General features: G+C 42.7%; 1 protein-coding gene across 5 annotated transcripts in view; it reads right to left on the minus strand.

Annotated features, from left to right (window-relative positions):
* Positions 1-27,938, minus strand: part of ARHGAP17 (Rho GTPase activating protein 17) — a 95,349-nt gene that overhangs the window by 42,810 nt on the left and 24,601 nt on the right. For all 5 annotated transcript variants that reach the window (XR_010337377.1, XM_012464628.2, XM_012464625.2 and 2 more), the window contains exons 2-7: positions 16,570-16,609; positions 14,823-14,927; positions 8,035-8,108; positions 6,190-6,301; positions 5,878-5,954; positions 1,415-1,526 (exon numbers count right to left, since the gene is read on the minus strand). Coding sequence is in view for 4 of the 5 variants with exons in the window: in XM_012464628.2 (XP_012320051.1) it covers positions 1,415-1,526; positions 5,878-5,954; positions 6,190-6,301; positions 8,035-8,108; positions 14,823-14,927; positions 16,570-16,609 (520 nt within the window). In the remaining variant the exon portion in view is untranslated. The remainder of the gene's footprint in view (positions 1-1,414; positions 1,527-5,877; positions 5,955-6,189; positions 6,302-8,034; positions 8,109-14,822; positions 14,928-16,569; positions 16,610-27,938) is intronic.

Consider the following 27,938-nt stretch of genomic DNA (forward strand, 5'->3'; position numbering starts at 1 on the left):
AGAATTGCCTGAACCCAGGAGGCAGAGGTTGCAGTGAGCTGAGATCGCGCCATCGCACTCCAGCCTGGGTAACGAGCGAAAATCCATCTCAAAAAAAAAAAAACCCTCAATGTTATTTGAGTAGCAGATCAGACATAGCTAAAGAGAGAATCAGTAAAAGAGAACACAGATCTGAGGAAATTACCCACAAGGTAGCATAAAGAGAAGGAGCCAGAGATTTTCACAAGTTTTTACCATTTGAAATACTGACAAGCGTGGAAGTTGAGAGAAGAGATATCAGCCCGTGATGACTTCCCAAACCTCTACCCAAATTTGTGCGCAATAAGTAGCTAATAGCCAAGATCTAGGTTACAACTCTTCAGACCACAAATAAACCAATGTGACATTATTTTACTAAAAGCATTTATCTGAGCATCATCTTTTAAACATAAAAACTTTTTAAAACGGCATAACTTTGTGAGTTTAGTTTCAATTTCTACCCACTATATTATTTTTATATTATATTTTTATTATATTTCTATCCACTGTATTATTTCAAACAAGTCATTTAATTTCAGTTAATTGATCAAGGTTTGCTATTTGAAAAGCAAAGTATGTCATGACCTAAATAAACTAAAATATAACAGTCTTAATATTAGCATGAAATTAAAAAAAAATTTTTTTAAACAATAAAAAATAAAAGCAGGAAAAGTCTAAGTAAATCCAGACTTAGACCCTGGACTTTCTAGAGACTCACCAAAGACCTATTCCTTTACCAGTTCAGATAATTTTCCACCTCAAATAACATTCAGAATGAACATCTATCTACACAGACAGATGCAGAGAGAATGAGATCACTTAACCATCTAATTAATCTGTAATTTATGAGATGAAAAGTTATATTTCTCCCAAATTGCAAACCAATTGTTCAAGCAACATTCAAAAAGTAATCTTTTCTTCTCCAAGGATATATGATGAGCCATTTACTATATATTAAATCTTACAATATAATAGCATTAATTCTAGAAAACCTATACTATTTCACTGATCTATTTTAATGCTTCTTATGCAGTTTTACATTTTTCTTACCTTTTTTTTGTTTTTCTTATGCAGTTTTAATTGCTGTAACTTTATGATATGTTTTGCTATGGTTTTCTTTCCTTTTTTCTGCCTTCATCTTTAAGTAGGCTTAGACATCTTGTCAAGTTTTAAAAAATATCCTAGTTGAATTTATTTAAAATGTTTTATTCTGATCACAAAATAATATAGTCTTACAGAATAAGAAAGAAGAAACTAAAACCTACCTTTAAAATCATTCAAAATATTCTGATACAAATTATGAAAACATTAAATAACTTACATTTGACCCTTCATCCCTCATTTGCAAAAAGTAAAAGATAGATGCAAGTACACATTTATCAGGGAATTCTCATACCTTGCACTGTTCTACTTTATTTCCAGCTTCATCCATCTCTTCCTTTAGAGTATCTATTTTTGATGGAAGCCCCTGAAAGTTGGTTCCTGAGGATTTGTGAGCTTGGTTCCACCTGCAAAACAAAGGGGTCACCAGCATCTGAGAACCAGCTGTGTATACTCAACAGTTGGAGGTAGGACCTAGTGGAGACAGATCCTTCCCCAAAACTGATTCGACCTGGAAGGGGTATCACTGCCCAAGATGCCAACTTCTCTTGAGCTTAGCCTCTAAGAACGGAAGCAGGCAAAAGGAGACTTTAGCTTCCCACCATGGCAGGACTGATGAGTGGTCTTCCCTGAACATAACCAACCACATCTTGTCTCACAAACTCCATTGCTGGAAAGAAATATGTTAAATCCCTTTCCTATGGAGGCAATCATGGACTCCTCGCCACTGAAGGAGAGCAAGGTGCTCTCCTTGGTCTCTTGCTATGACCTGAAATGTTCCCTGTGCCACTGGGAGTCAGCTCCTGCTCTTGAGAATTCCTTGCAGCTCTTCCTACTACCATACTATTATCTGTGACCTGTGATTACTTTCAGCAAGTAAATGCCAGAACTTCCAGAGTCAGTGAAACAGAACATAATAGGCCAGGTACAGTGGCTCATGCCTGTAATCCCAACACTTTGGGAGGCTGAGGTGGGAGGATCACTTGAGCCAGCAGTTCGAGACCAGCCTGGGCAACACAGCAAGACTCCATGTCTACAAACAACAACGATAATAATGTAAGTATGTCTACAAACAACAACAATAATAATGTAAGTATCAATCAGTAGCTATGAAAGCACTAAAAATAAAAAAAGAAACTAGTAATAATAGGGGATAAGTGGGAAATAATCATAGAAAACAATTTCTTTTGATTTTCAAATGTGCTTTGAATTTAATCCTTCTGTTTGAAAATGGGTAAGTCTGTGTTGTGGAAAGCTCTATCACTTTAAATGCAAGCACAGATGTTATAAAATGCAGCATGAAAACCCATGTTAGCCACTTATTAAACTTTCTAGACTGCTGCATTGCCCCAAAACGCTATGTTCTGCCCACTTTGTGTCCCTGACGTGACATATTCCTCCACCGAAAGGCTTCAGCCAGTCTGCCAGTGCAAAACTGGAGATGCTATGCTTGGACTTCAGAGTCTGACATGTCCAAGTCTGCAGCTCAGCTTTATCTTAACTAGTTATGTGACCTAGTTAGTGACTTAGCCTCTCTGCATTGCAGTTGCCTCATCTACAAAACTATCACAAATACTGTCTGCCAAGCAGAATTGTCATGAGGAGGAAAGGCAAGAAAAACACACATGTGCATGTGCACAGGCATATGATGTCTGGCATATAACGGATTCCTACTTATTACCATTTTTTTTCTCCAGGGAAAAGCTACAGGAATAAGAAAAAGTAGAAATATTCAATTGTTTCAGCTTCTCCAACACCTACTGTGATTAAGCGAACAAGACCATGAATGCAAGATCAAGAATCAGTATTAAAATCACCTATGGGATACACGCACTCAAGATGCAAAATTCCTGTCAGATAAACATCTATAATACTGCTCAACCAGCTCTAGTGAGGAAGCATTTGCTGCCTTGTTTAATCAGTAGAACATTCTTCCTTCTCCTGAGCAAAAATGTATTGCAGGGTGGCCTGCAGTCTCAGCTACACAGGATTCCAATCACACATACAGGCCAGGCACGGCGACTCACACCTGTAGTCTCAACACTGTGGGAGATTAAGGAGACAGGTTTACTCGCGGCCAGAGTTTGAGACGATCCTGGGCAACATACTGAAATCTCATCTCTACTAAAGATAAAAATAGTAGCTGGGGCTGGGTGCAGTGGCTCATGCCTGTAATCCCAGCACTTTGGGAGGCCAAGGCAGGCAGATCACTTGAGGTCAGGAGTTCAAGACCAGCCTGGCCAACATGGTGAAATCTCGTCTCTACTAAAAATACAAAAATCAGCCAGGTGTGGTGGTGCATGCCTGTAATCCCAGTTACTAAAAAGGCTGAGGCAGGAGAATTGCTAGAACCTGGCATCTTGGTTGCACTGAGCCAAGATTGTGCCACTGCACTCCAGCCTGGGCGAGAGAGCAAGACACCATCTTAAAAAAAAAAAAAAAAAAAAAAAAGTAGCCGGGTGTGATGGTGTGCAGCTACTCAAGAGGCTGAGGCAAGAGGATCCATTGAGCCCAGAAGTTTGAGGCTGCTGTGAGCTATGATCACCTCACTACACTCCAGACCACGTGACAAACACCACATGTACACGTGACCAGGAGACAGTGGACTTTGCTGTCAGAATCCTAGCACTGCAATTTATGCTCTTGAAACACAAAGTCATATAGATAATATATGCAAGTCCCTCTCTTATCTGCAAAACAAGTCTCCTCTCAAAAGTAGGAAATGTTACATTCACCTCTACCTTGTTCCCTCCAAGTCACATGGAGAGGTCTGTGCATTTAGCGTCTAGCACAAAGTCTGGTGCACACTGAGCACCCAACTGATATCTGCTAAAACACAGATGAACAAATGAACAGGGATTGGTGAGAGAGTCAAATGGGCTGACATACAATGAAAGTAGATCAATCTCTGGCATGTGGCAAGTGTCAGGTAAGTTACTTGATAATTGTACTAGTAGAGTTCACACACATCATGTGTGAATTCCTAGACATACCTTTTCTCATCTCAACATTTCTTAAATCAGGACTAATCTTAACAACTGATTTGTACATTTAATAAACTGGCATTTCTTTATTTTCTCCAAATAACCTGATATTAAATCAGTGATGCATATAATACTCAACTGCTTCTTAGAAATAAGGAAATGCAGCCATTTTATTACAGCCATAAATTTATCATAAAAGCATCTGACATAGAAGAACTCAATAAATGATACCTCTATCACCACACATTTGTCAAATAGAAATAATCATATCTGCTTCACAGGACCGCAATGAGGATGAAAAGAGCTAAGGCCGGGCACAGTGGGTCACGCTTATAATCCCAGCACTTTGGGAGGTTGAGGCGGGTGGATCACAAGGTCAGGAGATTGAAACCATCCTGGCCAACATGGTGAAATCCCATCTCTCCTAAAAATACAAAAAGTAGCTGGGTGTGGTAGTGCGTGCCCGTAATCCCAGCTACTCAGGAGGCTGAGGCAGGAGAATCACTTGAACCCAGGAGGCAGAGGTTGCAGTGAGCCATCGTGCCACAGCACTCCAGCCTGGTGACAGAGCGAGACTCCGTCTCATAAAAAGAAAGAAAAGAGCCAACAAATAAAGCTGAGGTCAGTCAAGTCACCTGTTTTTGTAAATAAAGTTTTATTGGAACACAGTCACGCTCATTCATTTATGCATTGCCCATAGCTACCTTTATGCTACAACAGTAGAGTTAAGCAGTTACAACAGGGAGCAACTGGGTTACAGCACCAGAAAGATTTACTATCTGGCCTTTTACAGAAGAGGTTTGTCAACCCTTGTGATAAAGTAGGAAACAGGACTCAGGCTGGTGGTGCCTGTTTCCCTATTCCCAACTCTCACATGCCTGAGAAGAAAGCCATGTTAAGTTACTAACAGAAACTCCACCGAGGGCCAGGCACCGTGGCTCACGCCTGTAATCCCAGCACTTTGGGAGGCCAAGGTGGGAAGACTGCTTGAAGCCAAGAGTTCAAGACGAGCCTGGGCAACATAGCTAGATACCATCTCCACAAAAAATTTTTAAAAGTAGCCAGGCACTGTGGCATGTGCCTGCAGTCCCAGCTACTTGGGATGCTGAGGCATGAGGATCTACTGAGCCTGGGAGTTTGAGGCTGCAGTAAGCTATGATCGCACCAGCCTGGTGCAACAGAGCAAGACCTTGTCCCAAAAGAAAAAAAAAAAAAAAGCCAAAATCTTCAACAAGGACAGAGCAGAGGCAGCAGTCCAGCTCTGAATCATGACAGACTCCGCTGGCATCAGTCCCCACATCAGCAGTGCTGACTTGGTTACATGGGTTTATATGAGTTCCTCCCACGTGAGTGCCTCCTTTCTTGGTACTGAAGGTATTACAAGTACACAGGGTTTGTGACATGGCAGGACTCTCACGAGCAGTTAGCGCCACAGATATGTTTACTCCTATACTCTAAGAGTTGTGCTCTTAGAGCTGCTACGGTCCCCTCTGTCATTAAATATACTCACTTCATTTTCCTTAGATTATTTCCTTTCACTGCTGGCTCACTAAGAACAGGATGTTCTAACGAAATCCCCACTGCCACGTTGAGAAAACAAGGCCTATAGGAGGTGCTGGGAGGCTGGCACCCAGTCTGGGGGTCAAGTGCACGAATTGGTGACCACTTCCATTGTGTCCACTGTCAGTGGTCTTCCTCTCCCCTGTGGTGGGAATGGTGACGGTTGCTGAGGATGGGACACAATCCTGCATTGCTGGCTCAAGGCTTGCGTTACCTGGCTCTGACTGAATCCCAGTCTAACACCAATTTTGCAAGCTGTTTCCTCTGTTTCTGGATGTTGGGAATCTCCACCTAAAAAGAACATACCAAATGAGATGCACTTCAGGGCTTTTAGGTTAACCATCTCAAAATACAGTATTTACAAATGTTTTTTCTCTTAGGTAAAGGATTTTGTAACTTCAATTAACTCCCCTTATTTCCAAAAAGAAGTGCACGTTAAACCCAGCAACTACTGTTAAAATTTTAACATTCACTGTCCAGCCCACACCACTCTCGGCTCTTTCATGCTGCATAGTGAAGCACGCACCTCAGCTATACCATACAGAGGGTCCACGATCTCCTTCTCAACAAAGACTTCATGCTGGGAGAGCTCGAGAGCCAGCTGATTCTCAGCATCTCCACATGTCTCCAGCATCTTCCTTTAAAAACAAGACACCCCAAAAATGAGCATGTGGTCATTAATTTGGTACTGGGTTATCATGTGGATGCAGTGCTGCCTGCTATATGACAGGAATGCATTAGGGTGCTACCTAACAGAGCCTTTAAAATATTATAAATTTAGGGTGTTGCCTAAAACATGAGTCCACAGACTTGCACTTTAAAATAAAAATGACTGTCTCAGGCACGTACTTTGTGTGTGAGGGTGGCAGAAGGATGTGTGAACAGTGAGATCACAAATTACTCAAGAATTAGGCTCTCAAGTCAGGTGAAAACCAAGTGTTCACAAAATACCCTGAAAATCTTTTAAATTAGACATCAAGTTTATTACATTATCTTATGTCTGTGAGTCCAGCCTCAGCAAGGCTTCCTTTTGACTGTGCAGATGAGCTAGCCAGCTAACACTTAAGGACCCTGCTACATGAACATCATGTTTCCTTTTACTTTTCTTGCAAACATGCAGCTGATATCATATGAAGTACATGTGCAGTTACAAAGTAACTCCGCAGTCTCTCTCCCATCCCGCCTCCCTCCTTTCCTTCCCGCCCTCCCTTGCTAGCTTTCTGTGGGGTTCTTTTGACACCAGAAATGCATGTGATACTGTGTGAGGTAGCCATGGTGTCATAGTTAGGAACATGCTCTGTGGTGCCAAGCTGCCCAAGTCTGAACACAGGCTTTGCTCTTCTCCCACTGTGTGGTCTCAGGCAATTTCCTTGCTCTCTCTGTCAGTATCCTCGTCTGTAAAATGGGAGTGATGCTGTGTGCTAACGGGGTTCTAAGTGCTGGTATTACCTACCTCCTAGGTTGTTTTGAGGATTAAATGAGCTATTACTTGGAAAACACTTATAACCATCTTAGCACACAGCATCACTCCAGTGTGATGACGATGGCAACAGAATGAGAAAGCACAAACAGGAAAAACTTCCAGGCTAGAGGGAAGGAGGATGCTGGCAGGTGGGCATAGGCCACCCTCCTCCCAGGGCCCCCAAACATGGGAGCAGATAGGAGAAAGGAACGGTGAAGAGTAGGAGAAAACTATTCTTCAAAGGACAGAGAGAGAATTGCAGACGCTGAGAAATGCACTGAAAAGTCTAAAGGGTGATCCCGCTGGGAAGCAGGGCCCATGTCACAGCTGGAGAGAGCAGACAGGATTAGAGGACACCAGCCTCGCTGCAGGAACAGACAGAAGGAAGGGTAAACCTTCCCTCCCAGAATAAAAACTGCTTTATTATTTATATTTTTAAATTATTTAAATAATACCTGCCAATTATTAAAAAAATAATAATAATTCAGAAAACACACTCTTTTTAGATAACTACCATGGATAGTTTGGCAACCACCTGTAAAGGATGTGTGACTCTAAGAACTGAAAGGGTCTGGTCAGAGTTTCTAAATCTGAGTCAACACCTGGAACAGAGAAGGGACCACATTCTTTGTGTCCAAGATTAGGGGAATAGGCATTGACCCTACCAGTTGCTTTTTTGTTAATGGTCCTTTCTGCCATCCAATTCCAGCCTGACACTTACTAGAAGAAAGATTCTCCAGCAACCCGGTGGCCTTGACCCCACTTTCTCCCAAGGAGTCTGAGCTGGTCTCCTAGCGGATGAGCCATGTCATCAGTGCCCACAGTGCCTCTGGTCCCACATACACCACCTGGCCCAGCCACTTCCACCAACCTAAATGGCGCCTGGCACTCTGAAAGCAGCCCTCTTACCCCAGGAGAGAGTCTTCCAGCTGAGTCGATGCTTCTTGCATATTCTGAGCAAGGGCTGTCAGAGGCAGTTTTTTCTGGAAGACATAAGACAGTGTGTTTTGTTTTTTTTTTCTCATTATTATTTGAACCCATTCTCAATGATCTTCTTCAGATCATCATTCATTGATTTCTCCCTCCAGGCAAATTATACAGGTAGGAGTCAGCCTGTGTGGGTTCAGGTTCTGGTCTCACAGGTATTAGTTGTATGACAATCTCTCTGTTTCAGTTTGGGGCTATCTGTTGACTAAAGAAAATATATCAAGTACCTAGCACATAAGTATTCAGTAAATGTTAGTTGCTATTGTCATTGCTGCTGTTGTTGTTCCTATTATTACTTTATTTATTTATTTTTGAGACAGGGTTTCGGTCTGTCACCTAGGCTGCAATGCAGTGATGCAATCTTGACTTACTTCAGCCTCCGTCTTCCAGGTTCAAGCAATTCTCCTGTGTTAGCCACCAAAGTAGGTGACATTATAGGCCTGTGTCACCATGTCTGGCTAATTTTTGTATTTTTAGTAGAGATGGGGTTTGGCCACGTTGGCCAGGCTGATCTCGAACTCCTGAGCTCAAGCAGTCTGCATTCCTCAGTCTCCCAAAGTGTTGGGGTTACAGGCATGAGCCACCACACCCAGCCTGTTCCTATTATTATTAATGAATCAAAGCACACTATGTTCAAGGCACCGGGGACATGAGAGAGATACAGACCTTGCTCTCTAAATGGTTATCCCAATAGGTAAATACAATAAAGTGCTCAATTTCAAAAGCTTTTACTAGAACACTCATTCTTAAACTGGATTTTTTTTTTTTTTTTTTGAGGCAGAGTCTTGCTCTTGTTGCCCAGGATAGAGTGCAGTGGGCCAATCTCAGCTCAATGCAACCTCCGCCTCCCAGGTTCAAGTGATTCTCATGCCTCAGCCTCCCAAGGCTTTGGGATTACATGCACGCACCACTACACCCAGCTAGTTTTTGTACTTTTAGTAGAAACAGGGTTTCACCGTGTTGGCCAGGCTGGTCTCAAACTCCTGACCTCAAGTGATCTGCCCTCCTCGGCCTCCCAAAGTGCTGGGATTGCAGGCTTGAGCCACCGCATCCAGCCTTAACTGGCTCTTAAATTGGCTATAATTCTAAAATGCAGCTTTATTTAAATACCTAAAAACTTCGAGCTAAATATCCAAACAGTTTTTGTAATGTTTTGAATAGAAAGCCACTCATTTTCCTATCAGAGATTTGTTTTTCAACTGGCAATGACCACAGAAGCACCTGACCTAATGTTCTAATCGTATAGTCAAGGAACCCAAAGCTGAGGGAGGTTAAGTGGACTGGCCAGGCACCTTAGGGAGAGGCAGGAGAGTCAGACCTGAGTGCTGATGGCCAGGCCCCTGTTCAGTTTCTTATGGCTTATCTCAGAATAAGTGCAGAAGAGGGCTGGCCAAGTATAAGTGAGCTGGTTATAATGTCATAATCTGCTAACAAAAAACGCTTTCAATTCTGCAGCACTCCATGTAATTTCACCTGCGCAGTAGAAAGGGCATTCATGTTAAAAGCACAGGGTCCACCCCTGGCATGTCACCTGACTCTTCTGCCTCCAAAGGGCTCCATCTGATACAATCACATATGTACTGGCTTATACTGGACAGAATATCTCTGTAAGGCTATACAACAAACTACAAGGAATGGTGGCTCTGGAGGAAAGAACCGGGCACCTAGGGAAATGGGCTGGGAGACATTTCACTTTAAGTTCTTTTGTATATTCTGAATTTTGACCATGTAAATGTAGAACCTGTTCAAAATAGTAAATTGAAATTTTAAAAGAAACAACAAAGGCATTTACCCATTTCCCTCCTCCCCAAACTATTTTTTTCATTTTAATTTTTTGTAGAGACAAGGTCTCACTACGTTGCCCAGGCTGGTCTCAAACCCCTGGTCTCAAGCAATCCTCCCACTTTGGCTTCCCACAAAATTATTTTCAAATACATAAATAATGGGCTCCATCTGCACTCCAAGGAGACTATTCCCAGCTGCCCCATTTCTGGACAAGGAAGATATGAGAATAATAGGGAATAATTCCTATCTTATGGTTATGCTGGCTTTCTAAAGGAAGTTAAATACCTAATAAAGATCAATGCACTAATCAAGACAAATATACTATGCAACTCTGGAACTCTAGAAGTCTATGAAAAAAATAATAGAGAAGTCTTTTTTGACAAGTATCATTCAAGATCGCAGCTGTAAACAGCTTTGTGGTTTCCCTGACCTGACCCTAAAGCCACAACAATCCTGTTTTCCATGTACATAAATAAGGAAATTCTGCTTAACATACGGGCTCATTAATCAAGTATCAACACTGAACTCCTCCACAGGGAGAGCTTTGTGCTTCCTAGAAGTGAACAGCTTTCTATCATCAGGAATAAATTTTTTTTTTTTTTTGAGACAGGGTCTGGCTCTGTCACCCAGGCTGGAGTGCAGTGATGCGATTTCAGCTCACTGCAACCTACACTTCCGGGGCTCAAGCCATCCTCCTACTTCAGCCTCCCAAGTAGCTGAGACTACAGGCATGTGCCACCATGCGTGGCTAATTTTTGTATTTTTTGGAGAGATAGGGTTTTGCCATGTTCCATAGGCTGGTATCAAACTCCTGAGTTCAAGCAATCTGCCCGCCTTGGTCTCCCAAAGTGCTGGGATTACAGGTGTACAACACTGTGCCTGGCCAAGGATGAATTTTAAAAGATCTGTAAGACTTCATTTGTAAAATGCATGCCAATCACACAAAAAGAAATAATAAGCTAATAATCTATCTTATCCAACCCGACAGTTCTGCTGTGTCAGTGGTGGCTGGGCTGAAAAGGTCACCTGCCCCATGTCTCTTCCCTTCAATCCTTGCCTCTTCCCATGCAGAGAGCAAGTGATGAGGCCTTTAGGAGGCTCCTCCAGTGTTTTCTAGAGCCCTAGAGACTGCTGTAGTTTTCTCCATATTAGTCTTTTCTCACCATTGTTGTGGTAACTCCTCTTCCTAAGTGCAAAGTGTAGACATCCTCAAAGCCCTGTCGCTGGCACTTTTGTTTAACATTGGAAAAAGAAAGTTAAAGTATTATGTTTCAGAAATGAGGGCCAAGCACTTTTGCCCTAGTTGCCTGGAATGTTCCCACCACCTACCACTTATTTCCCTCCTTTATAGTGCAGACACCACCTCCTCCAGGAAGCCTCACCTGACTACCTCCCTCTCTTTGGTACCCATTCTGGGCCTCCCATAACATCCTGTGCATGTTTTACTGAGCATCTTGTTTTATAATGATCCATTTGTATATATCTCCCCACAAGACCATGAAAACTTACATTTCATTCATTTTATATCTCCAGCACTTGTACATGGTAGGTATTTAATAAATATTTGTTTCTACTAAATATATGTGACACTTGGACTGTGTCTCAAAGCAGACAACAGGAACTAGATAGAACTGTGAGGGACAGTGACATATCTGGGGACTGGTGAGTGTTATGTGGCTGGGACACAGTGTGAATGGGAAGAAGCAGGAGACAATGAAGCTGATAAGGAGAAATGGAATCAGCTGAGAAAGGGCTTAGGTCATCCAAAGAGCATGGACTTTATCCCAGGCAATGGAAACCAGCCAGTGTCTCTCAGAAGAGGCACTTCTAGCATTCAGATGCTTCCTTGTGTGGAACTATTTCACCAGGCACTACAAAACATTTAGCATCTTGGCCAGGCACAGTGGCTGATGCCTGTGATCCCAGTACTTCAGGAGGCCTAAGAGGGAGGATCACTTGAGGTCAGGAATTCGAGACCAATCTGGCCAACATGGTGAAATCCTGTCTCTACTACAAATACAAAAATTAGCCAGGCTTGGTGGCATGCACCTGCAGTCCCGTTACTCAGGAAGCTGAGGCGGAAGAATCGTTTGAACCGGGAGGCAGAGGTTGCAGTGAGCCGGAATCTTGCCACTGTACTCTAACCTGGGCAAAAGAGCAAGATTCCATCTCTTAAAAAAAAAGTTTAGTATCTTGGTTCACCTTCCCAATTCCAGTGGTGTCTGCCAGTCCCTATGATGACTGAAACTGTCTCTACACATTTCCATATACCCCCAGGGGTGTAATTCTGGCCCCTGATAAGAACCACTAAGCCAGGATTTTTTTTTTTTTTTTTTAGGCAGGAGGATGATCAAATTGATTTGTATTTCAGGCAACTGACCCGGTGATCAGGTTGAAGACACACTGGAAAGGAAATTATAGACAGGAACTGTAGCTCAGGAGGTGACTACAACAGTCCAGGTGAGGGGCAGTCGGGTCTTGCATTAAGGCCCAAGGTGGTAGAGATGGAGTGGAGGTGAGGAATTTAAAAGATTCACAGAGAGAAATCAAAGGACTTGCTAATCAGGCAGTTATGGGGTTTGGAGGATAAAATAAAAGGGAGGCCCAACACAGTAGTTCATGCCTGTAATCCCAAAACTTTGGGAGGTCAAGGCGGGAGAACTTTTTGAGCCCAGAAGTTCAAGGCCAGCCTGGGCAACAGATGAGACCTTATCCTCATCTCTACTACAGAAAAAAAAAAAAATTAGCCAGGCTTGGTGATGCAATCCTGTAGTCCCAGCTACTTACAGGTTGAGGTGGGACGATGGCTTGAACTCAGGAGGTTAATGCTACAGTGAGTCGGGATTGCCCCACTACACTCCAGCATGGGCAACAGAGTGAGATCCCATCTTGAAAAAAATTAAAAAAAAATAAAACGGGGAATATAAGAAAGCTCCACAGTTTCCAGCTCACATAAAAGGGTGGATGGAATTCAGAGAGTCAACACAGAAGGAGGAACTGATCACACATGCTGAAACAGACATCTAAGAGAGGAAGTTTTTTGCTTGGTTGAAAATGGCTTAGCAGTCACTGCATAAACACATCGGTTAGAAGCCATAGGAACAGAGGAGGTGGTCAAGAGAATATGATGTGGAGAATAAGGAAGAGAAGCAGAGAACCTAAGGAAACAATGTGAAAAGGGTAAGCAGAGCAGAAGCCATGGCAAGAGAAGAACAAGGAGTTGCGGGAAGCAGAACCAGTAAGCTGGGTCTGGTTCTGAGGGACAGAGCTCTGCAGCAAGTGTGGAATTGGAGGTGTATGCAAACTTCCATTCCTATGACTGATATTGCAGAATCCTCACTGCTGTGTAAGAGCGGAATACCCTGCTGCCAAGGTGCCCCATAAAAGTCTGTAGGAAACATAAAAGGGTAACACAGATCATCTGCATATCATTAACAGTTCTCACTTTTGAGACACCTGGTGACAATACAGCAAATCATAGTTTCCCTGTGTGTCACCAAAACTGTCACGTCAACAAGGTTTACTGCATGCTCATGAGCTGGGAATTTGTAAAAGCAAGAATGGAACTCCCTCATGAACAAAGGCTGCAGTGCTCCACTGTCTCTACCTAGGAACTGAATGCTCTGAACAAATGGACCCTGGAACAGACACTGGATGGCTCTCCTAGAGTCCACCCTCTTCCTCTCTATACTAGTATCCTCATTTTTCTCAGGGATCTACCCTGGCCTTGATAAAGTCTACGAGCTAGAGGTAGGACCATAGCCCATGCTCTAGGGCTGAGCCCAACTACCTTAAACCAATCGGCACATCCCATCTCCTTACCCCCTATCCATAGTAACTAGGGTGGAACAGGAAAAGTCAAAAATGGGAATGTGACTCCATACAAATCAATACAATGGAAAGCACTTTAGATCTGCCAAAAGCAGCTTTCTCACTCCATCAAGAAAACTACTGGGGCCAAGTATAGTGGCTCATGCCTGTAATTCCAGTGCTTTGGAAGGCAGAGGAGGGAGGCTTGCTTGAGGCCAGGAGTTCCAGATCACCCTGGGTAACAAAGTGAGATCCCCATCTCTATGAAAAATTTTTTAAAATTAGCCAGGCACAGTGGTGTGTACTATGGTCTCAGTTGCTTGGGAGATTGAAGTGGGAAGATCTCTTGAGCTCAGGAGTTTGAGGCTGCATTGAGCTATGACCACCCTACAGCCATGGATTAAGACCCCGTCAGGAAAGAAAAGAAAGAAAAGGAAAAGCGACGGGAAAGGGAAACAAAAAGAAAAGAAAAGAAAAATGAAAAAGGTGGGGGGGGGAGGAGAGGGGAGAGGAACTATGCAGACTGGGGAGGGGAACTTCTGAGAGAGGGGCTCTCCACTCCCACTGGCCACACTCAAGGAACAAGCAGCCCATGGATGCTGCCAATAGCCAACTTGCCATTATGAGGGTGACTATCTAGGGACAAAGCAGACACTGACGGCAGAGGAGAGCCAAGGAAAGAAACTAGGTTTTTAGTTACATTACCGAAATGCTAGATGAAGCCTGACCTGAAGTCTACCCTAACCTCTGGACTTTTCAGTTAGCAAGCCAATAAATTACTTCTACTTCTATGTCAATTTAAGACAGGCTTTCAGCTTTCTGCCAGCAAAAGATGTATAACCGACATGGCCATTCTCTTATCAATGACAAATGATCATGGAGTCTTTAAGAGCACCTGGAGAAGATTCTGTTGTTAGTAGGGCTTCCAGCCCAGCGATGTCTTAAACACAAAACAATGCTATGGTGGGGAAGTTGTCATGCATGTGCTTAGTGATAGAAGGTAGCAATCCAAAGGCCAATCCACTGATGCCACTTAGGACAACTAACCAATCCGGGGGTTGAAAAGCCTCAAAGAGATACAGGAACTGTGGCTCTGAGTCACATATGATACTCACATGTCTCCTCTCGGCATCGGTGCCATGCTGGCCCTGGAAACATGCCACCAAGCGCTTATGAGAATGGTGGCATACTGACCGGACTGTGTCCAGGCGTCGCTCAATCTGAGAAGGCAGAGACAAAAGAGAACAAATTCATCCTCTTCCTTTTGTGGTGTCTGCATGCTGGTAGGAAAAGCACAGCTGAATCTATGTGCAGGGAAAAAGGACGATCTTGCCTACACCTTGCTATCACATTGAGTGGTATCAATCAGTTTACAAACTACAGTACCAGAAAAGCACGAGGTTGAACCAGGCAGAAATGCAAATGAATGATCCAGGCCCAGATCAACCGCCAAGAGGAAAAAACCGCAGGGATGCCAAAGACCTCTCTCCAGCTCATGGCAACACAGCTTTCCACACAATGTACCTCAGAAGAAGCAAAATAAATGTTCAACAATTTAATTGCAAGATCTGTGTTTTCAAAATTATTCCTTATTGGGTTTGGGGTGTGGGTGTGTGTGCGCGTGTGTGTTTCAAATAAACCTCTAAAGCAGAACGGACAGTCAGCAGTAAGAAACACTGACTTAGGGGGCCCACGCATCATAAGCAGCTTCCCAAAATACTATTGCTAGAATATGGCTGTTTATGGCAAAGAGAGCTGCTTTTTACAGGAAGGAATGCCAAAAATGTGTATTCTGATGACTCATGAAGAATGAGAGCAGGCCCTTTGGGATGCTTTCTATTTTAAAGACAAATCAACAAATTCAAAACAGAATACATTTTGACCCCAAACCATTTTACGCAGTGAGACGCTTTGTGCCTCTTTCTCAAAAGAGCAGCGTTTCTTCAGATCCAAGCCCATATCCCCAGGACTCAGGGCTGGTGGAAGGGGAGATTTAGGAGCAGATTCCACATCACAATCTCCAAATCTGGCAATGACTAGATTTTCAAACATCAGAAAACTAATGCGCATTCTTCATTTGCCACCAGAGAAAAGCAAAAAATGAACAAACATAACTCCATAATTTAATTTTGATACCAATTTCCACTAGGATGCAAACTCCACAAGGACAGGAGCCTTGATTTGTTTCGTTCACTGATTACTCCAGTGCCTGGAATGGGTTCTGTTTGGTGCTTATTTAATATTCGTTGAGAGGACCCATGTCTATTGAGGCCCTGTGCAAGGTATTCAAGAAACAACAGCAAATAAATGCTGGTTCTGCCCACCTGGGATGTACAGCCCCCTGGGAAATGCTACACAACTGCTCTAACAGAGACTGAAAAAAAGAGGCAGGAGAACACAGGGCAAATCAAGGGATGTTTCATGTCAGAAACAGTCTCTGTGGATTGCAGTGGTGGTAATAATAACAATAGATCACTACTATGTAGCACTTACCATGTGCTGTTCCTGCTTAACTCATCAAACCCTCCCAGCAACCCTATGAGGTGGATATGGCCTTTCCCTCAGTTTAGAGAAGTGGAAACTGAGGCACAGGGAAGTTCAGTAAATCCCTGAGGCCACAAAACTAACCAGAGGCAGACCTGAAATTCAAACCTGGGAAGCTGGGTTTCAGATCCCCTTTTTAACATCATGCAACAAAACTGACTTTCTTTCCTGCTCAAAACCACACTAATTAATTTTATTGTTTCTAGTTTAAAAAAACAAAACAAAACAAAAAAAAACCCACAAGCCTCAATTCTCACCCAGGGTTTTTTTTTTTCCATTCTTTAAACAGATCATTTAAAATAGACTATATTTCATTACCTGTAATAGATCTTCACTGAGGACTTCTGTTTTCTCAGCTCTGTGGGAAAAATTTAAAGTTCAGAGTTAGAAATCCAAAAATGAAAGGCAATTCCTAAAGTTTAATAATTATTAGTCTGGAGTTTAAAGCAAAACAGGCAGAAATGAATTTAGAAGGGTTGGTGGGGGCAGTTTACCAATTTTTATATCAGAGAGCAATTTAAGCAAGACCAAAGAAAAACAACTAAACAAAACTTTGCAGGGAAAAGCAACCCAAAACAAGAACAAATGATCCTAAGCAGTGCTTCTCAAACTTGAACAGGCACAGAATCACCAAGGGCAGTGGGCACTGATATAAAATGCCCTTTCCCAGGTCCCTCTGGAAAGTCTATTCTAATTCAATAGACCCTGCCTTTTTAACAGCCACTGCCTGCCCAGAATTCCAATGCAGGAGGTCTATAGACAAGGCTTTGAGAAAAGACTGTTCTACAGAAGCTTAAACTTCAGTTCAAAACCAGAAACTTTATGCAAAGACACAAGTCTACACCATCACACACAATAACAATTAGTTCCTTCTTCAAATTCCCTCCCCATCCTTACTTCTAAAAGAAACAAAGTATTTCCACAACTTTCTCTGTTATGTTTTAACTACTATTAATTTCATCGACCCTTCCATTAAACCAACATGGTGGCCATCAATCAGAAGGGGGCATTCCAAGCTGGCAGAGTCTCAATTATCAGGCCATAACAATTTTTATTTTTATTTTATTTTATTTCTGAGACAGAGTCTCACTCTGTTGCCCAGGCTGGACTGCAGTGGTGTGATTTTGGCTCACTGCAACCTCCACCTCCCGTATTCAAGTGATTCTCATGCCTCAGCCTCCTGAGTAGCTGGAATTACAGGCTCGTGCCACTTTGCCTGGCTAATTTTTATATTTTTAGTAGAGATGGAGTTTTGCCATGTTGGCCAGGCTGGTCCCGAACTCCTGACCTCAACTGATCCGTCTGCCTTGGCCTCCCAAACTGCTGGGATTACATGCATGAGCCACCATGCCTGGCATGGAGGAAACTTTTAAAAGAGAAAGAAAAAAGTGTGTTTTAGCTCTGAACAGTGAGGGGAGTCAAGGGAAGGTCGTCAATGAACTGGAAACAGAATGTGGGTAGCACGATCCTGGACAGGAACCAATGCAAGAGAAGGAAAAGCTCTTGGGCCAGAAAGTAAATGAGACCCCTAAAATGACCTCCAAATGCTGCTAAGCTCAGAGCAGTGCCAACTGTGGGCAAGGGAAAGTAGTGTGCTGCTCCTCCAGTCTACACTTAGGGCAATGGCATGTTAGCCAGAGCTGAGCATTGCCATGGAGGATTCTAACACTTGTCATCATGGCAGTGTCCCAGTTCACCTGGAGATGCCTACAGGGTGTGGCTCACTCACCAGTTTCTGCAGGAAGCTGGAACTCTGCCCTGACTCAAATCCCTCCCAGGGCCAGAGGATCAGGACCTGGAGACAAAGTCAAGGCCCCAGCTTCCAGAGGCAGCCAACTCCCAACTCTATGAAAAAGTTCCACCAGCAGCAGCAGGCCAAAATATGCCACCCTAGACCTTGCTTGGCATGCACAGTGCCAGGCATTGCTGAAGAGCCAAACATGGGTAGTCACACCAGTTAGGGAAGGGAAGTAGGGCCCCAGCTGACCATGAGGTCAAAGAACCAGACTTAAAAAGAAACCTGTCAGCCTAGCAAGAACACACCTGGCATAAGATCATCATAGCTTCACCATTAGGACCACCCTTCCCCATGCCTCTCGCCAATGCCTCATCCCTCCTTCAGCAAAATACCACTGGGGATTGGGTAACTTTTGTCTTTCTTCCCTAGCCAAAACCCTTGAATCTGGACGGGGCCCTGCACACCTCTAACAGAATCCACCTCAACTCTGAAATGACTTCCTTCTGTAAGTATGAGTATACACAAAAAAGTCTCAAGGCCTATTAGAATTTTCACAAGTTCAAAAAAAAAGAGATTCAACTTGAGAATCGGAAGAAACATGTCCTTTTTCAGAGCAAATTATTTTTTAAAAAATAACAAAAGAAAAGAAAAACCTTGCTCTACAATCCCAATGTGGGCTATTAGCAGATGTGGGAGAGTTAGTTACAGCTCAGGGGTATGCTAGAGCCAGCTCAGAACAACCAACCACGTGCATCTTTTCCCCCAACTCCTTCAGTGACCTCACACTGATACTTGAAATCAAAAATACAGGCCAGGTGTGGTGGCTCATGACCGTAATCCCAGGACTTTGGGAGGCTGAGACGGGCAGATCATGAGCTCAAGAGATGGAGACCATCCTGGCCAACATGGTAAAACCCCGTCTCTACTAAAAATACAAAAATTAGCTGGGCATGGTGGCATGCGCCTGTAGTCCCAGCTACTTGGGAGGCTGAGGCAGAAGAATCACTTGAACCCAGAAGGCAGAGGTTGCAGTGAGCCAAGGTCACACCACTGCACTCCATCACTCCAACCTAATGACAGAGCAAGACTCTATCTCGAAAAAAAAAAGAAATAAAAAAATATAAACAACCACAAACAATTCAAATAGGAGCTTCGCAGCTGTTAAACAGTCATGAACACAGTGCTGCAACAGCCACAAAGAAAATAAAGCAAACACAAAAATGAGACAAGTATTAACTTCAGAAAAAACAAAAAGTACACTGGAAACAGAAACAGAAAGACAGTCATAGTACTAGTATGCTCAGCCGCAAATAATTGGACATAATAATGTAAATATCAAATAGTAATATAATGAAAAATTATAATATAACTGTATTGAAAGAATGAGGGAGCAGAAGCACAGGGAAAGGGCCCCAAACCCTCATTGATCATAACAGAAAGTCAACAGACAATACCTAATTTGATAACCCAAAGAATAGTTTACACATACAACTTGTAATTATGAATATAAATAAATGTCACAATCAGCTGTTAATATTTCAAAGTAGTTGCTTCTAGATTTGGGAAATCTCAGAGAGTAGAAAGTGAACCCACCATATTTTGTGAGAAGCCTTTTACTATATTATTTGACTCTTTAAACTACATGAATACACAGTTTTGAGGTTTTTTTAAAAATACCATGTTACTTACATTTTTAAGTAGCATTCGTAATATGGCCAGGGGTGAAGTGTGCCTAACTTAAACAATTGGGTCCAATGTCAAGCTCTACAGAAGCACAACAGAACATATACCTTAGAGTATCCAAAATGTAAAGAAAATCAGTATATTTCCTGCCATTTTTTTTTTTTAATTAACTGGACCATTTGCTTTAATAGAGATATTTTACATGAAAAGGTATCTGGAGGCTGAAAAATATATTGAATATACTATATGAAAATGTTAATGTACTGTTTAAAAAGAAATTTCCCGTTTCTCGTGTTTGCAGAGGCCATATATATTACATTAATAAAATCAATTTTACATCTGCAGGCCGAGATTTTTAAAAAAATCAGTTTTAGAGGCTGAATGAGGTGGCTCATGCCTATAATACCAGCACATTGGGAGGCCAAGGTGGGCAGATCACTTGAGGTCAAGAGTTCGAGACCAAACTGGTCAACATGACAAAACTCCATCTCTACTAAAAATACAAAAACTAGCCAGGCGTGGTGGCACACACCTGTAGTCCCAGCTACATGAGAGGCCAAGGCACGAGAATCGCTTGAACCTGGGAGGCAGAGGTTGCATTGAGCCAAGATGGCGCCACTACACTCCAGAATGGGCAACAGAACAAGCCTCTGTCTCAGGAAAAAAAAGAAGAAGAAGAAAAATACACAATTGTAGAAAAAAAATCCAAAACCTCCCTGAAATTATTAGAAGTGACCTATAATTCTTCAGGAAAAATTACTTTTAAGTGACAAATCATAACGATGGAGTATAATACACAAACTGGAATGGCTCCCTCACACGAAGATTCTTCTGCTGGCCTGTGGGCTCTCCATCTTAATTTTCAGGACTCACCACTGTCTCTATCTCTTCCAATAATGTGGTCCAAATGACCTGATCTCCCTCATCACTGTGACTGGTGCAAGCCTGGGCGCTATCATGAACGGTTCTGCAGTGTTCACCTTTACCAGAGATATGGAAAGTCCAGCAATTATTCCACAATCAGCCAAGGCACCCATTCAATAGGCCACGTACATAAGCCACAGAAACTTGCTGGTTTTTACTAAGAAGTGTTATCTTTGGTTGAGTTTTCGTAATTCATTAAAGCAAGGCAGGGGCAAGAAATTGAATCTGTCAAGACACCTATAGACAAAAAACAAACAGTAGACACAGTAATTCAATCATAAAAATAATAATTGATGAATCAAATTTTTTTTTTTTTTGAGATAGGGTCTTGTTCTGTCACCCAGGCTGGAGTGCAGTGGTGCGATCTCAGCTCACCAGAACCTTTGTCTCCTGGGCTCAAGTGATTTTCCCACCTCAGCCTCCCAGGTAGCTGGGACTACAGGTGCGCGCCACCACACCCAGCTAATTTTTGTATTTTTAGAAGCCAGTTTCACCATGTTGGCCAGGCTGTTCTCAAATTCCTGAGCTTAAGCTATCTGCCTGCTTTGGTCTCCTAGAGTGCTGGGATTACAGGCATGAGCCGCTGCACCTGGCCAGATTTTTTTTTTTTAAGACAAGGTTTTGCTCTAACTCCGATGCTGAGTGCAGTGGCCTGATCACAGCTCACAACAGCCTCGAACTCCTGGGCTTAAGCTATCCTCCCACCTTAGCCTTCCAAGTAGTTGGGACCACAAATGTGTATCACCATGCCCAGGAAATTTTAAAAAATTTTTTTATAGAGATGGATTCTCACTACATTGCCCAGGCTGGTCTCAAACTCCTGAGCTCAAGCAATCCTCCCATCTCCACCTCCCAAAGTGCTAGATGTGAGCCAGTACGCCCAGCCTAGATTGTTTGGAATCAGACATTTTGCTCCATGTTCCTCAACTTTTTGTATATGGGTTTTTTCTGCTTTGTCAGAGCCTTCTTTGTGTCCAACGTTCTGGGCTTGAAAACACACTTGAATGTTTCCTGTCTGCAACTGGAAAAACAATACGAATCAGGAAGGAACTTCCCACTCGCCATTTTACTCTGGGGTTTGTTTTTTCCTATGAAGCTATTCTGCAATTCCACTAGTCATTCAAATAAGGCTTATACCAGGCAGGATTTTTAATTTGCTTTTTCATAAAGCACAGATTTTCTCCTTGTAATTCTCAAAGCCATTTCAAAGCAGCGGTGCTTCATAGGCCTTGATAGGGTCACTTTCCCTTGACCTGGTGTGGTAATGTCCAACCCTGCAGTTATGGCTAATAGGATGTTTCACTGAGACCACTTGCCAGGCAAGGAGAAAACAGAAATGCTTCCAATCTGGAGTAGTTCAATGTACCAAAAAGATAGCAAATGCTCAGACCAGGTGAGAGTCAAAGGACAATTTCCAATTGATCTGATATTTTCCATCTCTAATCATGGATTTCTGCTAGTTTCCTTCATAAAACACGTACTATGGGAGCCAGGGACTCCCACACCATGGACACAATCAATGCAGGCTATGGTCTTCTAAGCAATGAGCATTACTGTCCTCCTCCCTGCTAGACAGCAGGTTCCACGAGGGCAGAGAGAGAGCTCTAAAGTCATCACTCCTCCCCAGCACCAAGCTCAGCCTGCCACTTAAAAAATACACACTGAATGAATGAATGGGTGTCTATCACATCTTTGGGAAAAAGGACATTCACAATGTCAAACAAACCCCAACAAAACAAGGCAGAAAGGCAGCCATAGGTGTATACAACTGCCTTCCAAAGTAAAATCCATAACGACCAAAATTGAAATGTGATATTACCTTTCAAGATTAATCTTTTTTAAAAAGTGGAAAAAAAAAAACACAGTTGAAAACCAAAAAAAATGTCTGCAGGGGGTGGAGGGGCAGAGGATCCACAGTTCTGTTTTTTTTTTTCTTTTTACTTAAAGCCATCAGATCTCGTGAGAGAGAACCACAGTTTTAAAATTTTTATGTTAAAAGAGGAGTGAAAGCCATTCCTCCAATCCCATATCCCAGAGAGAACTACTGTTACAAATTTGTTATATATCCTTCCTAATTTTTTTTCTAAATTTAAACTAGTGCTTCTCAACTGGAGATGACTGTGTCCCCAGAGGACATCTGGCAGTGTCTAGAGACATTTGTGGTTGTCATGATGGGAGATGCCACTGGTATCTGTAGGGTAGAGGCCAGGATGCTACTAACTACCCTAAATGTACCCTCCCCCCACCAAATAATATAAAGAATTACGAAGAAGGAATGATCTGGCCCTGGATTCGTTTCCTATTGCTGCTTTAACAAATCACCACGAACTCAGTGGCTTGAACAATACAAGTGTATTATGTCACACTTCTTGAGGTCAGAACTTCCAACCAGGTCTCCTTGGGCTATGATCAAAGTGGCAGCATAGCTGAATGCCTTACTGGACATGCGAGGGGAGCATTTGCTTCCTTGCGCTTTCCAGTTTCTTGAGTCCGCCGCATTCCTTGTCCTCTTCCTACACTGTCAAAGCCAGCACAGTTCTCTCTGGGCCCCTCTGCTACAGTCCCATCTTCCTCTGACTCTGCGACCTCCCTCTTCCACTGCTAAGGACCTCTGTGATTACACTGGGCCCACTTGGCTAGCCCAGGCTACTCTCCCTTACTGCTGATTAGAAATTTTAATTCCAGGCCGGGTGTGGTGGGTCACACCTGTAATCCCAGCACTTTGGGAGGCCAAGGTGGGCAGATCACAAGGTCAGGAGTTGGAGACCAGCCTGGCCAATATGGTGAAACCCCGTCTCTACTAAAAATACAAAAATTAGCCGGGCGTGGTTGCACGTACCTGTAGTCCCAGCTACTCAAGAGGCTGAGGCAGGAGAATTACTTGAACCCTGGAGGCAGAGGCTGTAGTAAGCTGAGATCTCACCACTGCACTGCCGCCTGGGCAACAGAGTGAGACTCCATCTCAAGAAAGGAAAGAAGAAAGAAAAGAAAGAAAGGAAAGAAAGAAAGAGAAAAAGAAAGAAAGAAAGAAATTTTAATTCCATCTCCAAACTTAGTCCCCCTTTGCCATGTAAGCTAAGACATTCAGAGATTCTGGAGATTGGGACCTGGACATCTTTGCAGAGGGCAGAGCATTATTCTGCCTACTTCAGGTCTAAATGTCAACAGTGGCAAGGTGAGAAGCACTGAATTAAAAGGACACACATGCAAACATATATACATATATACACACATGCACACAGGTAGGCAGAGAGACATGAGGGGCATTTTTACATGTCAGAACACAGATGTACAACTCTACCGCCTCCTTTATGCCTGTACAGTAACCTATTCTGTGGATATACCATGTTCTACTTATCTGCACAAAAGCCCAAACCCTCCAGCCTCATATTCAATCTAATTGAACTGTAGACTGACTGTCAAACCTCCACATCATGAGTGGTTCCTCCAAGGCTGCAGGGATCCTTCTAGAACCTTCATAACAACAACAACAGCAGCAGCGACATTTGCTGGGTGCTCTCTATGCCCTAGACACTGAGCTGGCACCTACATCTGTTCTAATTCTCACATCAACCCTATTAGGTAGGAACCACTATTACCTCCACTTTACATATGAGGAAAATGAGGCCTTGAAAGGTTACTTGCCCAGGACCCCAGCACTAGTAAGTAGGATTGTGGGATTCAAACCCAGAGGGCCTAACTAGCAAGTCCTAGACTTACAGTTTATCTAAACCATGGGTTAGCAAACTATACCTGCAGGCTCAATCCCCCCATTTTTATGGCCAGAAAGCTCAGAAGGGTGGATATTTGTAAATAATTGGAAAATAATAATAATAATAATAATATTTAGTAACACCTGAAAATTATATGAAATTCACATTTCAGTGTGTATTACAGAACTTTCATTGGAACACAGCCAAGCTCACATGTTCGTGTGCTATCTACGGCTGCTGGAGCTTCAACAGCAGAATTGAGCTGTTCCGAAAGACATCGCCATATGACATGCAGAGCTCAAAATATTTACTATCCAGCCGTTTACAGAAAACACTGGCTAACCCCAGGTCTCTATCAGTAACTCTGGCAGGATATGGTGCAAACCTCGATAGCTGGCTTTTTAAAATCACTTTGAGGATGGGTGAGGCTGGACTAGAGGTGTATTTTCTCTTCCTCGACATTCTGCCTCACAGGCAAGCAGCAGCTGCCAAAATGAACAGGGGTGGCTGCCTCTGATAATTCAGTCCAAATGTGGAGGCACAGCCCAGTGCTGGTGACACTGGTGACAGGAAGAAATCAGAGGTTATGTCTCTCCTGCACCTACCCACCTCCATCCACTCACCTCCTCAGAAACACAACTATTTCAACCACTGTTTGCTTTCTGGTCTCTACTGATAAACACATTTCAGGACAAGACCTGAATAAGCACAATTCTCTATGTAAGAGTTCAGCAACGATAAACATTTCAGGCTTGCAGACCATACTGTCTCTATGTAATGACTCAGCTCTGCCACTGTAGCACAAAAGCTGCCACAGACATTGTATAAACGAACCGACCTGGCTGTGTCCCAATAAATCTTTATTTATGGATGCTGAAATGTGAATTTCACCTAATTATCACATGTAATGAACTACTGTTCCTCTTTTAATGTTTTTCAACTATTTAAAAATGCCAAAACCATTCTGAGCCTGCGGCAGCTGCATTTACCTAACAGAACAGAGTTTGCTGACCCCCTGATCTATGTACAAGTTAAGTCCATTTTCCCATGAAACTTCAATCCTTTTTAATCACTTCCCAAATCCAAATTCTTCTTACTCAGAAAGGGGATTTCTGCGCTTTCCCAACTTGCATTTCAGAGGTTGAGAGACGCTGGCTTTTCAAGACTTTGCCAAATTGCTCCTTTTCAATCCTTTCAGCCTTTCTGGGGCCTTTCTTTCCACCACGGGCACCCCCTACCCAAGGATGGGAAATATGTGGCTGAGGCGCCAACACTAACATCAAACATCAATGGCTCTCACTGCTCCCGAGTTCACAGAGCTGTTGGTTTTTGGTTTACAAATTCACATGAGAGATCATAGTTCTGCTGGCTTTTACACTTGCACACTGACTGATACATCAATTAAAATGAAATGGGGCATGGAGAGAATTTTAATGAACTCATTTTCAATGCTGATTACCAGGAAACATCTGAATGCATTTTTGAGGAACAAGACAGACTATGACTAATCCACCAAGGAATCTGAATATTGGATGTACGGCAACAACATAAACATTACTGCATGCAACGTGTTTTGTATTCACAGTGAAATTACAGAGCCCACCCAGGGCCAAGCAGTGGATTTCATTCTGCTGGGAATCTGATTTTGTGCAACACCATCATCTCCTGTTACCAGTGTTTACAAAACCCACCTGAGCCTCTGAGCCCAGTTTGGGTGCAATAATTTGATTTAATAGTGAGCTGGAGGACTACTGAATGAGTTTGTACTGTTTTATCTCATTAGTTGTCTTCTTAGATTTCTGGGAAGGAATCTAAAATCTACTTAATTGGATTTTAAAATAAAGGACTCTCTGAAACTTTAAAAATGAAGCAATTTGTTATACCTGCCACAAAGCAGTTTAAAAGGCCTAAGAGAGTTTACAGAACTCTAAAGGGATGTTACTGGGAAAGAATCGTTCCCATGCCTAACACTGAAAAGAAAAAGAACACTTATCAGGGGGGAAACAATTCAACAGAAAATATTTTGGCAATAATGTGAGAAAATAGATCTAATAGTTCTATACTCTGAATTATTTCCCCAAATGATGGTATTTTGCCCATATATTTACAGCTTCTCTAGGACAGAGTTATAACATGTAATTTTTACTTTAAATGACAATAAAACCCTTCTCAGTCTTAACTTAATCTGATGATATTATTTGAATTCCAGTGACTAAGATGAACAGTTACAGTTTACACTAAATTGAATTGGGTTTATCATTTTCCTGCACATGTAAGCTTATCCACGCAGCATTTTGTTCGGTCAGTTGGCTTTTTCCCCTCTGGCACATGAAATGGAATCTATTTGCTAGCCCTGCTATAATCACGTGGCCTGTCTCAAAGCTCCACTACCGATTCTTGCTTATGGCAGAGTCTGAAAGAAATCTCCCTTCTGCCATCAACCACCTCAGTGGCCTCTTGGGAATTCCTAGTGCCTCATTCCCCAGCCTGCTCCAGTCATTCATGGTACCTGCTTGGACCCGGAGACAGCTGAGTTTGAGATTTTAAAATTTGTTTAAGCAGGCAAAAGTATGTGAGAAATATTTTGCAAAATATTGCAATGCAGACAGTATATTCACACAGAGCTACTGCCTAAGGGAAAGGAGCTCTCGAGGAGTCCAGTTTATTGCTCTGGTGAGGCAGCCAGAGGCTAGGGGAAGCTGAAAAGCCACACAGAAAATTCAAAGCAAAACTACCAAGGCCAGGCCACAGTGTCAGGGGCTTGGCTCCACACCTCAGCTCTGACTCAGTGGGCTGGTGGGGAGGCACACTGAGTCTGAAGACAGGTTGTGCAGGCTCCCTTCCAAACTAGGTCAGCACATTTGGACTTTGACAAGCACATCACCATAAAAAACAGGTTATAAATGATCATTAAGTTCTCAGTCCAACTTATAAGGAATCATTCTTCTCACAGATTGTCTAAGATATGGCCCTGGCAGGAGCCTATTGATTTTTCTGAGCCACTCAGAAAAATAGTTAAAAAAAAAAAAGTAGTGAAAAACGATTTAGGAGGTAACAATGGTTCTTAACCAGAGCTACATGTGACAGTCCCGGCCAGGGGGTTCCTGAAAATAATACAGGAGATGCTGCTTACACGAAATGGCCAGAAAATCGGACTCTTTAGAGGCAGAATCTACAAAGGCAGAAGGTAGATGAGTGGCTGGTTTTGGGGGTTGGGGGATTGGGGATTAACTGTAAAGGAGCATGAAGGCTCTTATTTGGGGTGACAAAAATGTTCTACAACTGCGTTGTGGTGATGGTTACACAACTGTAAATTTACTATGAATCATTGAAATGTACACTTAAAATGAGACATTTTTTGAAATATATCATGTACAGAAAGATATATACCACATGTTCTCATTCATATGTGGAAGCCAAAAAAAAACAAATAACCTTATAAAAGCAGAGAGTAGAATTGTGGTTATGAGAGGCCGGGAAGTACAGGGTGAAGGGGAAATACGGAGAGGTTAATGGACAGGGATACGTAACTATAGCTAGATGGGAGGACTAAGTTCTAGTGTTCTATAGCACTGTAGGGTGAATACAGCTAACAATAATTTAGTGTGTATTTTCAAAAACTAGAAGAG

The sequence above is a fragment of the Aotus nancymaae genome, unplaced genomic scaffold (genome assembly GCF_030222135.1).
Source record: "Aotus nancymaae isolate 86718 unplaced genomic scaffold, 86718_ANA_hifiasm-v0.15.2.pri h1tg000049l, whole genome shotgun sequence".
Taxonomy (NCBI): Eukaryota; Metazoa; Chordata; class Mammalia; order Primates; family Aotidae; genus Aotus; species Aotus nancymaae.